Source organism: Corvus hawaiiensis, chromosome 26, assembly GCF_020740725.1.
Source record: "Corvus hawaiiensis isolate bCorHaw1 chromosome 26, bCorHaw1.pri.cur, whole genome shotgun sequence".
Taxonomy (NCBI): domain Eukaryota; kingdom Metazoa; phylum Chordata; class Aves; order Passeriformes; family Corvidae; genus Corvus; species Corvus hawaiiensis.
The window spans coordinates 1,583,571-1,598,943 of record NC_063238.1 but is presented as its reverse complement, the minus strand read 5'-3'; the positions used below and the strand labels follow the sequence as shown (position 1 = coordinate 1,598,943).

Here is a 15,373-nt window from a genome sequence, read left to right as displayed (position 1 = left end):
GAGGCAAGCTTCCTACTTACCCTACTGTATGCACCATGATCTCTTTTGCCACCTTAGTAATTCCCAAGTATCCAGAATGATGTTATTTTTTTAGGGAATATTGCAGCTGCTAGAGGAGACAGAGGCAAGCTGACAAGCAGAGCTTTGCAAGAAGCCAGGCAGAGAGGGATGAATTTAAACCTTGGCTCAAGATGCTGTGTATTCTGCGTCTATCTTTAACTTCTAAATGATTTGGTTTCACATTCCTCTGAAGTCCTGCTGGCAGATGCCTTCGTGGAGCTTTACCAATCGCAGGCAGCCGCCCCCCCCTCCTCCTCTATCCCTCCACCTCCCTCCCTCCCATTCTCCCTCCCACCCTCCCAAGCTGCCACTCCACCCCCATCTGCCCCATCCCCACGTCTCCTCACTCGCACACACACTCACGCACACACACAGGGGTTGGCTGGCAGGATTTCACGGACTTCCAGCCTCGGCTGCCCGCCCATGTCTGACGCAGCCGCCCGCCCGCCGCGCTGCCTCTGCCGGGCACCGGGGCCAGCGGCCCGGCGAGCAGCGCCACAGGGAGCCTTCGGAAATCGAGGGAGGTACCTGAACTCCGTGCTTGTGCCCACTCTGGCAAGGTCCCTGAGCCCCAGCGCCACCGACCGACCCGCGGCGCACAGCGGGACCCGTGGGGCGCATCTTCCGCAGGGCATCCCGGGCACAACGGGCTGGGGCAAGGCAGCAATCCACCCGCTGCTGCACGAAGGTTCGGCGGAGACTCCTACCTGGAAGCTTACAGCGCTCCTGACTGCACAGGGAGCTTTACAGAGGAAGGGCATTTAAACAGCAACAACAACAACAACAACAACAACAACAACAAATGCCCCAAAATAAGATATATAATAGAAAAGAAGTTTTTACCAGATCTCGAACACAAAGCTTCTAAACTTCCACTCTTAGTCAGTCCGTGGCTCCTTACAGTAACAATGCATTGCAAAGTTGTTTAGGCTCTGAAGTGACTAGATTACAGATTCATGGCAGCATTCTAGGTGACTGAAGTGGGGGAAAAAAAGTCCTTCCATGTAACTCAGAAAGTCAGTATCCCTACCAGAGATTGCTGGAGTCCCTAGTGTTGACACAAACCCCTGACTCTTAAGATGAGCCTTTAAAAGCAGCAGATTTTAATGCTCAAATGCATATTCAGTTGAATGCTGCTTGCCATCAAGTCTGCCTTATCTCAGACATGGGTGGGAACAGAACAATCCACAAGACTTTATGTAAAATGTATGAATTATTGAACACTTTCAGTTGCAACAGGAAAACACCAATTGCCAGTCACACCAATTCAAACAGAATAACGTGGTAAATGTCTCTGGTTTCTCAGCGTCTTCAGCCTTTGTCTGAGCTGCTGCCAAGAGGGGGTTGTAAGGATGCAGCCAAGGAAGCGGAGAGCACAGGCTAGGGCAGAGGGGGCAAGGCCAAGCTGTGCCCAGAATCCCTTGGCTAAAAACACGGTTTGAAAATGCCTTGCCAATGCTCGATTTCATGAGGCATTACACATTTCAGAATGCCAGTGTTGAGAGGCTGGACTGATTTAGCAGTAAAAGTTATCAAGCATATACTTCAGGCTAATGAAGGAAACTGGTCAAACTTGGAAAGGCCTCAAGGGGGGGGTAAAAAATCAGCCGAAGGGTGTATTGTAGTGCACATCAGGAAAGACTCCACATCTCTTGCCTGATAACATATATATAAATACATGTGTTTGAGAACACATACAGCATATAAAGCTTGATGAACAACAGTAACTCCACAGTCATTTTCATGGTCAGTCCACGCAGACTGAAAGGCAAGAGCTCCTCTTAATCTGGACTGAGCTCAGGTTTGTGGGCCTGGAAGTGTTGCTAGCATCACAGAAACATTAAATAACAAATCAGCTGACAACTCCTGAGAAGTTGAAAGATTTATTTTGAATCACTAAAATTTGTTACTATTAGCAAAGCCAGACCCCAGTGTGTTCAGTATCTGCTTCCAGAGTGTGTTAAAAACTGCAGCAAGAGAAAAACATGCCATGGACTTCCTGCCAGACAGGGAAGAAGTCACTTCACTGCTTTTTCTCAGGATTCCTGATACAACAGTTCAGGGCATGTGTCTATTACTCAGGTTGAGGAGCTGCAGCAAACTGCAGGAAAGCTGCCTTGTCTGGCACTGCTTGCTGACAGAACCACCTCTAACACTGCTGATTTGTAAATCCCTCAGAGCACAGAAAATCAGAGCCAGAGAATTCCCGTTCAAATGGTGCAACTTCATATAATGCAGTACAGTGCGTACATCAAGCAATTTTTTCTCAAATTGTTTGTAAAAATGTTAGCCTTGAGGGGCAGATAATCACTAGAAGCAGAGACCAACTGTCAACATTAAGTTTTAAAAAGCACAGTGCTTAAGATGCTCAGAGAGACAAAAGAACAAAGAAAAGTCTTTGTGCCTTTGTGGCTGAGGGCTCCTTTCTAATTAGGGCAACAAGGAAGGAAGAAAGAAGCTCCCCGTGGAAGAAGGTGCAATGGACAAATGTGGTGATTCAGAAATGAACAGGAAGGATTAGGACTGAGCTGTTTATAGGACTTCAACCTACCTCTAGAGAGTGCTTAAGTGTTAGGGAAAACAATGGATGGGGAAATCCACAGAAGCACATCCACACTTTTATCTAAGCTTGTGTGTTTCCCTTAGTAGATACAGAGGGAAAAGAGATTTGGTTTTGAATCCTCTAAAAGGACACTGTTTGCTTCCCATACCTCCTAACAGGGTATTTAAAAACCTAAGAGTATGGGGAGGAGCTTTGGAAAATGATGCTGGAAGTTTCTGGGAAACCCTGGATGTCAACATGGACAGCATAATCCCAATCCCATGAATGAGACAGTCAGAGGTCAGATGCCCAAAAACTGTATCACATAAGCCAAAGGAGAAGAGAGGTGTCCAGTTTCCTCAGATGAAGAGCTGTGCAGTAATACCAGTGTCTAACATGCAACACAAAGTGTACAGCTGCGAGGGGGAATACTATTCTCACTCTCTCAGCAGGGTCTGTTGCTTATAACATCAAGTGTAACAGATCAGGGACTTCTGTGGCATTAGATTTGAGATATATGAAAACATATTAATAGCAAGTTCTTGTGCAGGAGTGGGAGCTTGAGTTGGAGCTGGCATGGGAGCAGAGAAGGGAGTAGCAGAGAAGGGAGAGTAATTTGGTACCAGTGACAAGTGTAAAGAGGTAACATGTTTGGAGTCATGTGACTTCCTACTCATTCCCAATTTAGCCAAGTGCCTAAGAGGCATGATCTGTCCCTTCACGTTTAGCTATTTTTAATGTGCACAGAATTTGCTCTTTGTCTCCCCTTGTCTGTCAGTGTCTTGAATTCATTGGTGTTGGCAGTCTTAAGATTTGGGCTTACTGGGACAAGCAACATCTTCTAGCCTGCGGGCTCAATCCTTCCAGGTCTTACTCAAGAGTATTTCTTCCTCTTTAGAATCATCTTGTTAACCTCTGCAGATATTTCAGCACAGGTTTGTTCAAGAGTAGGAGCTCTGGAGTAGGGACCGTAATTGCACTGACAGGCACGCAGTTCCTGCCTGTCACAATGGATCCAGCACTGTTTATTCAGTATTAACCCAACCTGCACACCCCTCACTGCCCCAGCCGACCTCCAGCCAAGCCTGCTCAGCTATGTGCACACAGCAACAGCCCTCTCCAAAATGGTCCAATAGGTGGGCTTTGGCCAAGTGTTGATCCATGTGCTGCTTCTCTCCTGCCTACCTTAAAGAGATAGGGGACAGCTACTGCAGCAGGTGGGGACAGGGGCTCTTGATGGCAGCCCCCAAGCACCCACTCCCTTGCTGCCCCTGCACCATGCAGCCTGCAGCACAGCAGGATACATCTGCCCTGGAAGGAAACCCAAGGGATGGACATGGGCTCACCCAGGGCAAAACACTGCCCTGGTCTCCCAGTGTGGCGTCTGACTGCTGTGGGCACAACACTCCTGCCATTTCCACGAGGCTCACTGGGTAGTGGGAGGAAGCTCAGCCACTGGAAATGTTCAGATGGGTTAGCTCCGCTATTTGCAAAACATATGCAAATTGTTTGAATTCTTGGTAAGCATTAACGAAGTAAATGGGGAATGCACTTAGTACATACTCTGTCACCAGTTTTGCAGCAACAGAGGATTTTCTGTGCTCACTTTTCTGTTATTGATTTCTATGTTTCTGTGATTCAAGCCATAGGGAAAGAAGGGACATCATCCACGGTCACAAACTGAAGCTTCAGGAACAAATCATATTTTCAGTCATTCCATTTTACTGAATAAAGTTTTACTTTTCAACATGTCTTTCTTTTTGCTATGTCTGGTATTTATACTTTTGGTAAGAGTTTTTGGGACAAACTGATGGATGAAACCAGTATTTATCATCATATATAAGCATGTCACGTGTACAGGAGCCAGGATATAAAGACTTTGGCTTTATTTTTGTACACAAGAACAAAGTATAAACATTAATTATGAAGAATTAAGCAACTTATGGAAAACTCTGTACTCTTGCCTTTACCAGATCAATTTTCAAGCTCAATTGAAAAGTACCTAAGGGGAGAACCAGAACAATTCTGATTCCATTCACCTTTACCCTAAATATAGGAAAAAGACTACTCTTTTTGTTAGGTGCCCAAATTGATCAACAAAATTAAGATCTGAAATATAATGAAATGAAGAGTAACTTTTAAAAAAATGAAGTTTTGTAGGTAAATGGATAATTTTACCAGACTGAAAAATATTTTTCTAAAAAGAAAAAAAAACCAGGTAAAGCTAGGCCCACAAACTGCTGAGGCCTGGAAAAGTCTTTCTGGAACTGATAGTGCTCCTGGATAAATAAAAAGGCTGCTTTCAGGCTTTCTAATATCATCTATTATTGGTCCTCTACCTGAAAATGCTGAACTTTCAAGGTTTGAAGTGACAGCTATAGTTCATTTAAGTTGCCTGGTGAGCAGTGCACCTAATGAAGATTGTCTACCTCAGGATTTATGATCCTCCGCTATTTATTGCTTCCACCAACAGTAATCCATTTCCTCTAAACTCTCATGACCACTCCTGCCCGTCAGGATAGGAGTGCTGCCCATCTCCATTTCCAGCTTCATGCAGCCAAACTGCACTGCCACCTTCACAATTATACTTTTTACTTCCCCAGGCCTTCATGGTTGCTCTTCTTCTAGATACTGCCCTCAGTTACCAGTATTCCCACTCCCTTCCCCTCCCCCTTTTGTATTTTCTCCCTACCTGGGAAAAAAGCAGCAAGCAGGTTGTGCAGCTGATTCAGAGCTGTGTGAGCTCAGACTGAGCAGCCAGCACACATGGGAGCTGCTTTAGGAGAGGAATGTTGCATGGCCTGTTCTTTTTTGGGTTGGTATCTTGGATTCCACTTCAGGAAAGTCAAGGAGAATCACTATAGCTGAGATTTCTTCCTAGGTGTTGAATTTAGCAGAGAGTGTCAAGTGAATTCAAAACTACTGGCTGTGGCCAGGAGTGTTAGACAAACAAACATAGCATGATTGCGTTCCCTTAAAAAGCCAAACTCTGAAAATAAAATAAACAAACAGCCCACATGCCAGCTACAAAGATTCATGACATAGTCTTTGCTCCAGCAGGAGATGCTCTTTGTCTTCTCGATGATAAGAATCCTCTACTGCTTTAAAGGCTTCATGTCTGCTCTAACCAAGTACACAAAGGCAGCGAATAGTGCTAATTAAGAGAGCTCATTGGAGCCTGTTCTTGAAGAAGAAAAGTGAAAGATCACAACACCAAAACTTGTCTCGTCACAATGTTCACCTGAAAACAAAGTCCTTATTCCTGAAATTATTATATATTGATATTTTTGTTATGGAAATGGCTCTGTTACCTTGTCTCACTCCAGCACCTTGGTTTCATTGCAGTGCTAAATTCTGCACTGAAAATTGTTTCCATTAAGTTATTTTACAAAAATGCCACAAACACTGTCTTTATATTTGCCTGGAGAGACAACCACAAGCTTTTTGTGTAAATTCAGCCATTGCCTGAAGAGTGCATGCATGCAGACGTGACTCTGGCTGGAGTGACACACGCACTTTTTTCAGAACTGGAAGAGAATAATCTACGAAACAGATTCTCTGTTCAGTTGAGCCACAGGTAGGAACAATCCTCCTTCATTCATCCCACATACCACCAAAAAAACCCTCCTGCTTCAAAATAAAACTCACTTTATTTCACCCTCCAGATGAAAAACTTGAAAAAGAAAGGAAAATACTTTTCTCCATAAAGAAAAAAAATACACAGCAAGAACAGAGGAGGCCTGGAAGTCTCAGAAACTGCTAATGAGAGCTGGAGCATTAATATATAGGCCAACACCAGGAATCCCATCAGATCAGTTATGTAAAAGCCAGTAGCGCCTGGCTTGCTCTCTGAAATGCATCAGTGCCCTGCAGGGCTGGGGGAGGTGTCCCTGCCACACAGCCCTCCCCTTCCCTCTCTGTCCTGGCCCCAAGGCAGCACGGATCCCTCAGGCTCGGGGGTGCCGCTGCTGCTGGGGGTACACGGACAGAAGAGGAGGTCTGATCAGCCCGAGGGTCTGCGCTGGGGCGGGAGCACGCAGGGTGAGACAGCCTGGGAGAAGCTTGTCCTACTGCTCCCTCTGCTGTACCCATCCTGTGGAGAAATCCCAAATGTCAGCGTGAAAAGCTGGGATAAGGGATGGCAGCTTTGAGCGCGGTCTGCAGGTAGCACAGGCTTGGGGAAGAGATAAAGTCGCTGATGATGAGGAGGCAGCAACCACCACCGCCCTCAGGAGATGGCGTGGCACGGACCTCTGTGTGTCCAGCATAGCAAATCTCTTTGTACCTGCCGGGGTTCCACCCGCGCTTCCAGAACGGTGCAGGGGAATAAAGCCTCTCCTTGGCACGATCCTCTCTCTTTGTGACATGGATTTAGATCATGATCTCATTTTAGGAGACGGATGGGTGTCCGGATCGGCCCCAGAGAAAGGCCCAGGAAGCTCCCTCGGCAGGGCAGCGGCCAAATCCTGCGTTAGGAACACACACAGCAACACCCCCCAGCAAAGGGGGGGGAAACACCCCACCCCGAGTCACATATCCGTGCCATGCCACATATAAACAACAGGGAGCCAAAAGAGAAAGAACAAAAAGCAGAAAGGAAAGGGGAGAAGTGGCTTATGGTAATGAAGTCAATTAATCATGTGGTAATTAACAGTCTGACTGTTGTAGAGAATGTTTTTCTCTAACTAAAAACCACCTGAACACAACAGCAGTCAATAATCCCACTCTGTACACTCATTTCTGAGGGCTGAGAATTTGGCAGAACTGAATACCACCTATGGAAGACATTAGCAGCTCTTATGAAAGCATTTATTTGAACACAAGGAAAACTTGTACCCCAAGGAAAATACGTATTTTCAGATGTTCAAACATTACAGTGTACTTTCTGCAATCTTCATAGCAGTATTTCAGTTACTCCACACTCTCCTCTTAGCACTAATTTACGGAAATCCAAGCTAGAGTAGAAACCATTTCAAAGGAAGAAATGTCTCTCAAGCACTTTTTCTCTGAGAAGGTGCACACTCATCAGAATAGGGAGGAATGATGAGAAGAATCAGCACCTTCAGGAAAAGTGGACACTTTCTGTAATAAAAGAGGTGATGAAAGGCTGGAATGCAAGGTTAAATCTTTTAAAATTCAGCCATGAACTCATCTTAAATCTTCTGGAGAATCTCAGGAACTTTACACAACTTGTACCAGAAACAAAACGAAAAATCTCTTCCTAATAGCAATATGAGACTAAAAAAATTAATCAGTGAGTTGCAGAAAGGCAATGTTCTTCACTCACTTTTTTTCTCCATGCCCCAGGTATTATTTCCTTCTATATTACAGAACATCTACCAGCTAATGAAAATATGGGAAACTGGACTTTATGATATAGCACGGTGATAAAATGAATTATATTTAAATGTCAATAGAATCTATGAAATAGAGCAAATTTGGAAGAAATCCATTCAATAATTTTACAGTTATGAATAATTAGCATGGCATTTTCAAATGCACTTAGGCAAATTCATGACCCAATTCTGCTCTAAATTCTTTAATTTTAGCTTTTGCAAAGCTATATGAGCCATGCAATACTACAGTAGTATTGGAATGCTGCAGCACTAGGTGAGTCCTGCTGAAAAATTCCACCCTTAAATGAATGACTCCAGCAAAAGAATGGGACATGGCAATTTGGGGCAGAATGAAGCCCATTCTTTTCAAAGGCAGCACTCCCGATTTTCATAAATGCAAACAAATGCAGTTTGACCACAGGACTGACACAATGTACCTAATTCCAACTTGCCTAAGTTATATGGCAAGAAGAAGCTGGACTGGACCTGAAAACAGAAACTAAACAACTTCCAAGAGAAAAATGAGATATTGAAAAATATTTTATCTGTAGTAAGCCAGTAATAACTGCAGATTATTTTGACATTGTCCTGTTAGGTTTCATGATGAACAGCCACAAATATACAAAGAGTGGCACAGAGACCAAGCACAGGTCTGGTCATAACCTGCTTGCTGTCAGATGCCACAAAGCTGCTCCTTTTTATAGCACCTCCTTCCATCTCACTGAATTCATCACATTTATCCCCAAATAAAAGAAATTATAGGGGTTTTTTTGCCTTGTTCAGAGAAGCGCATGCTTTATCCAAGAGCCTCAGACATTCCAGTGTAAATTATTTGCACTTCTTGCTACAAAAAGTCTTGCTCCAGGACTTTGTGACAACACTGACTACCTGAGGGAAATCAAATTAACAGCGGCTGAGACAGAACTATTAAAGGCATGTTTTCCCCTATGTACAGTAGTCTGCTAACGTATCCACAGGCACAGAGAGTGAGGATAAAGCAAGGACATTTCTCTGAACCATCACTATCTTTCACATTACTGTCTGTTCTTGTGAGGGAGCTGTGGATGCAGTGATATTGATAGGCACTGGGGTTCCTTGAGCCTCAACTCAAGCATGCAGATTTTACAGACATGCACACCATGAAGAAGACAGTAGCTTCCAAAATAAATCAAGCAAGCTTTTTGCTTAAGACTACAGAGGTAACTGTAAGGTTGTTGCTTGTTCCCAGTGTACTGATGCAAGGACGTGGTGCACCTAAAGCCGCTCCTCTGCCCTCATGCCCTCAGGAAGCACCATCCAGCCTCCAGAGAAGGAGATGGGCTTGGGATGGCACCCGGCCTCTTCCTGCACAACCTGCCAGGGCAAGATGCTCCCAAAGGAGCTGTACTCATGCCCCTGCACTAACACCTCCTGCTCAAAGAGGGAGATGACATCTCTGCTGTTTCCAGAGAAGGGCAAAGACACATACACTAGCAAAATGCTCAGAGTGGCAGGGCCCACATTTGTAACCGGGAATACCACTCTGAAATGCAGGCAGGAGATGACCACACTGTGCCCATGCTGCTCAGGCATTACCCAAGACGTGAATGTGGCAGGGCTTGTTGTTAAACACTAGGCTAGCAGCAGTAGAAGACCTGACTCAGGTCTCAGCTATGCCACAGGTTTGTTTTGTCAATTTAGGAATTCACACATTTACTTCCTCCCTCCCACTTCTCATCTGCTTTGTCTGCACAGCCTTCAGTGGTTTTAAGGTGGGTGTCATGTTTCTAGGTGCTCAGAGCAACTAAAACGTACCTTTGACCTCCTAGTACTACTGTGACTGAATATTGAAAACTGTTCAAGTAACATTTTTATTCCATTTAATGAATGGGAAAAATAACTGAGTTGAAAGAAAAATGCACCTTCCTTCAAAAGCCTCTTTAATCAGCCCCAGAATCTGAACCAATGCTGAGCATAAAGATTTAAATTTGGCTTAATGAAAACTGAATAGACCAAAAAACAACAAAAGAAGTGTCTTTACAAAAGGTATGGATTCAACCCAGCCAGTAAATAATTAAAGCTCCTCTCTGTTCCCTTCCACTTTCTATTTTAAGGCTTTTCATTATATGGGATCAAAGTCAGCCCGAGTTGGAGAGAGTTAGACAAATCCATCACGGAGACAGAATGAATGTATGATCTCATCCCCTGTGACAGCAGCCCGACGGTACCACCTGTTTGAACTCGCTCATACCACTTCTGGTGACACTGGCAATGTCAAGCAAATCGCTCGAAATTCAAGGGGGGGGGGGGTGGAAACTCTCTCCACCTAAGCAAACAACAAAAAAGAAAAAGAGCTGTAAATCTGGCATCAGCAATGCTTGCAGGCAGCCAGCGCTGCAAAAAGAGCAGCCACAGAAAGGGTTCAGACCCCACGAACATAAATCACTCTGAGCCTCAGAAAATCAGTTGTATGAAGAAAGACTGATTTCTCTTTGGAAAAGTGTCAAATGAGAGAGCAATGCAAGACAGCTGTATAAAAAATTATTAATACTAAAAATAAGGGAAATCAAAGATTTTTATTTATTTTCTCAAAATGAAAGAAAAAGAACACATGGAAGCCAGAAGAAAAAATAATTAAGAGATATGAAAGACAAGTTTAACAGGGAGTTTAAAACCGACAGGCAAATTTAAAAGAGATTAAGGAAAATTCTGTTCTACCTTTTCAAACTTAAAATGTAAGTTTACCCTGTGGCACTGTCTGCAGCATAATATAATTGGGACCAGAAGGGACTACTAAAACCAATATTCATTAGATTGTTAATGAATACCTGCACGTTCCCATTAGAAACTCATCTGTTTTAAAAAGAAAGAATATAATCCTTAATGAACCTTGCTTTTTTTAAGCAATAGAAGACAAACATTTACACTTCCTGACACAAACAGTGATTAAGTGTCAGGGATTAAGATATCCCCCTTAAGGGGAATCCCCAAGGATTAAGAAAATCCCCCTCTTATCACATTATTCCATAACTGTCAGCTGGCCAGTTCCTGAGCCCTGTCAGGAACAACGTACTGGACCAGATCCAACACACCAATGTTTGGTTCAGTCAAGAGATTTCTGTCTGAAACGCTTGTTTAAGGAAAAAGATTACGGCATTCTGAGTGCACCATAAAGCTTTGTGTTCTAAACCATTTTTTGCTCTGTCAGTAGCTAGCAGCATTTGAAGATGAAGGCAGCAAGCATACATCAGCTCTACTTGGTTTGGTGTGTAAAACCACTTTGGTATAGATCTGGGTCAAGATACACTATATTTCACTTCTTTGAGCTGCTTGATGTGTTCAACACAAACTTGACTGCCACTGCACCAGGCACATTTGCAGTTCTAGGAGTTGCAGGGTATTCTGGCTGATTAAACTTGCAACTACGCAGATGTAAGAGCCAAACTGTAAAGTTATTTCAGATACAAAAAAAACCCCCTCACTGCTGTGAAATTTATGCCGTTTTTTTCTCAGTCTACTAAGAAGGAAACAAAGAAAGCAGTTTGGCACTTCACTAGCTGAAAGAGCTATTTCAAAACACGCTCTAGATTAATACTGCATGGCAGGACCTTTTCCCAGTGAGAAAAGGCACTCTGGGGATGAGCAGAGGCCCCAAAAAACAATGTTCTCTTCGGTGACCTCATTAGCATCTGATGTGTAGGAACATATTCTTTAAATGTGTGATTTTCCCATCTACCTTGAAATGGTCCTTCAATCAAATTCATAAAATTACTTTCATTTGGTACCAGACAGATAAATAAACCAATGTTATTCAGGCCCAACAGCTCTTCAAATAAAGGGGGCAAAAAAAAAAAGCCTGCAATAAAAAATTAGATTGGAAATGTTTTGATGCTTTATGTGGGAGTTAGCTGTATGCAGAATTGAACTGTATTTTCTTGGTTTAGCTGAACTAAGCTGTACTGACAAGAGCATGCTGAATTAGATCCGGTTGTAACCCGAGGTGAACCTGCAGGGTAAACCTTACGTCACTATATTGCTGCAGCTCTTTTTTCCATGAGCAAATGTAGCTCACTTCCCTCAGTCTCTGAAATGCCATATCATGTGTGCTGGCCATGGGGTAGAAGTCTAAATAGAGCATGTTTGGATTTATTCACTTCAGGCCTCTGGGAATGGAACTGAGCTACTGGGAGAGACTGAAGTAAGACTACAAAGGCATGAAGGAGGCAAATGTGATGGGGTATTAGAATGCACCCTGTATTTAAAGACATTTACCCACATTTCCAATTTGTACTTTTGCCTATCCAAAGCAAAACCAACACTGTTGCTCTCTCAAAGCCATGCAGGGACAACTTGCCTTGCATTATGGGGTAATTTGACCCTCACAGGTGAGGATGCCAAGCTCTTCCTGGCTACAGTATATTAAAAGTACTTAATTTCTACAGCACCATCCATACAACTTTGTAGGGTAAGATATAACTCTCCTCCAAAAGCTGACAACTCCTTAGCATGAAGGACAATGAGAACACATGGTACTTGGCATGACAATCCCCTCTGCCAAATTTCCATGACCACATCACTGCTTCAGAGACACAACTGAGCAGATAAAACTGCTTAAGTTCTACCTTACAGCCAGACCTACAAAACCTGCTCTGTGTTCTACCTTCAGACATGTTGCTAAGCACAAAACTACTCTCTCCAGAGCCAGCTGGAAGCCTCAGTGGCACAAGGTAGGTGGGCATATAACCCTCTACTACCTCAGTGCCTGATGGCTCTTTCTTTGCTAGCTTTATCCCTGACTTTCTGTGGCATGGCAGACCACATAGGAGCCCTCCCTGAATTGATCCATATACTTAGAGGAAAAGCAACTCTATTTGCAGTTGCACTAGGTAGGTAATAGACCACAAGCTCTTTACCTGCAGCCCTGGAAGGAATCCTCTGTCTGCTCAGCTGGAATGGCAGGACACTGTAAAATGGAACACAAATCATTCAGCGTACACCACTTGCTGATTGCAAAACCTGGGTTGTAATCGATGGACTGATACACCTTCTCCCTTCAGAATCATAAAACAAGGCAGTTGGTGAGCAGGGGTGGTGCAGCAAGGACAGAGTCCAGCCTGCACCCACCAAGCATATTTACAAATAATGACCACCCCACAGAACTAGAAATTATCTTGCTCCAAATTAAGGATGATATCCCAGACATTTTCTCTACACTGGCAGTGGACTACAGAGTCTACTTTGGGGACCTTCCACGTTGCCAGGAATTATCTTGCTACTGTAGGTTTTTCCTTTGTAAGAGCTATAGTGCTAAATGTTATTTTCCAACAGTGTATTCTTTAAAAGAAATTCAGGTACATGACCTTGATAATGATTTTTCTCCAGCTCATATGCAATGGAGATGTTCCGGAGACACCATGATTTTGCTTAATAAAAATATAAATCTCCATATAGTTTCATCACTTCAAGCCTTGAACAACTGGAAATCCTCCTCCTACATAATTTGTCATGATTTCCTCTCTTTGAGTTCAATGCAAGAAGTGCATAGCTAAATTATGCAGGACTATAAACTTACATAACTGTTTGTAAGACAGAAGAACATCAAAAATAAAGGAGCTTTAATAACTAGGAATATAGAGAAGTCCAACATAGAACTGAGGAAAAAATGATTTATCATTTGTTCTTCAGGTAGACAGGTTTACTAGTATTTAATTAGTATAAATAGAAGTAAATCTGAGAATATACTGTCATTCCCTTAGACATATGGAAACCGAGAGCTGGCAGAACTAATTATGAAGCAGCTACCTGAACAAACATCAGTAGAATATGTAGGAAGGTGTATTTACATTAAGAGATCACCCATCTCTTGCCTTAGTTTCCCCTTTTGAACAGCAGTGGTGTGACGAAGGAAGCACCAAAAGGCATGCACCCACATGGCTCACTGATACCACGTGCACACAATCTGGAGTATCAGGCATCCACAGCAAGCATATGTAATTCCTTTCACTGCCTACCTAACAGAAGGTTCATCAATAGTCTACCCTTTATGCCTTTTGGTAGTTTCTCCTGTTCTTGGAGCAGAGAGAGTCTCACATTACCCAGACAGCCTTCTACTCTCAATGCAAAAATCTGGAGGGAAATAAAATCCATCAATCCTCTTCTTGGTTTATTAAATCTCTCTCACACTGTCCATCATTCCCCGTGGCCCTGCAGCTCGAGCTCTTCGGCTCTCTGCTTGTGGGGCTCTTTAATCCTGTAGCTTTCTATCTGGATGGCTGTGGGCACAACTTGCCCAACCCCTGGTCTCTTTTTCTAGTCCCTGATAAGGATCTTTGCTCTCACTTGTGGTCTCTCCTGCCTCTGCTGAAACAGCAAAAAGCCTTTTACAAGGTCATGTATATACACACCTTATAGTCAGGTGTTCTTTGGCTTACAATGAAAACCACAGGACAGCACGAATGAACCTGAAAGGGTTCAGGATGCAAGGTGCTGTTGTAAAAATTACACTTGGATACAACCAGAAATGGGGATGAAAAGTGGATTCATTAGCAAATGACAGCTTTTCAGCATACTCCAAGCACATGCACTTGGAAATTCTTGCTGTTCCTCATGCAGATTACAGTTTGCAGCTCCCTTGCACTGTTCTCTCATTAGGTGTGTGAATGAAGCATAGAAACAATTTGTTTTATCGCCTCCACTCTCACAAAAGAATTAAATTAAAAATAGCAGTACGGCATCACATTTAACAGGGCAGTAAAATAGAACTATAATGGCTGCAGGCTTGCTCCTTCCCTCCTATAGCAAATCCTGTAATGGGAGGGAGGTTGCAGCTCTGCTAGGGATTCTTCTACCAGATTTTGCCCTGAGAAAAGGTTTGTTGAGAGGGAAGTCACTGTGGGGTAAGTGCCAAAACCTGTGCCTGTACTCTCGGTCCTCAGGCCATTTGGTTGGAGGAGCTGATGATCTGCTTTGTTGTTCCATCTTGCTGGCAGCCCTTTTCCATGGTGATGCTCTTCTAGACAGACCTGCCAGCCAAGCATCATGGGGGTCCACTTTATTGAGAAAGCTTCTCAATTTATAGGAGCTTTACTGTAAACCTAATACAGGTTGCTATTTTTTAATTTTTAACTTCCCACGGCAGGCAGTGGTACCAATATCCACAGTTTGCCCATTCCTTCCCTATCCCACAAGACTTTGCAAGTCTGCACCTCAGGATGCTGAGGGGCTAACAAAATAGCAGGACATGGCTTGTACTGCTGACATCCATTTGATACAACTACATTTTTTCAAAGCCACTGGGCATGAATCAGGTCTATGGAAAACTGCAAACAATAATCTGAGCTTTAAAAACCAAGAAACTCAAGATGTCTGTGTTATGCAAGTAATATTCAGCTAACAAAGCTCTTCACTTGCTCCCTAAAATACATGACACTGTGCTTACTGTCGGGTTTCCAAAATG

General features: G+C 43.4%; 1 protein-coding gene across 4 annotated transcripts in view; it reads right to left on the bottom strand.

Annotated features, from left to right (window-relative positions):
* Nucleotides 1-15,373, bottom strand: part of DTNA (dystrobrevin alpha) — a 223,487-nt gene that overhangs the window by 180,858 nt on the left and 27,256 nt on the right. For 2 of the 4 annotated variants that reach the window (XM_048329115.1, XM_048329113.1), the window contains exon 1: nucleotides 21-200. The exons of the other annotated variants lie outside the window; for them this stretch is intronic. Coding sequence is in view for 1 of the 2 variants with exons in the window: in XM_048329113.1 (XP_048185070.1) it covers nucleotides 21-37 (17 nt within the window). In the remaining variant the exon portion in view is untranslated. Of the gene's footprint in view, nucleotides 1-20; nucleotides 201-15,373 lie in introns of those variants that run through there. 4 annotated transcript variants of the gene reach the window in all.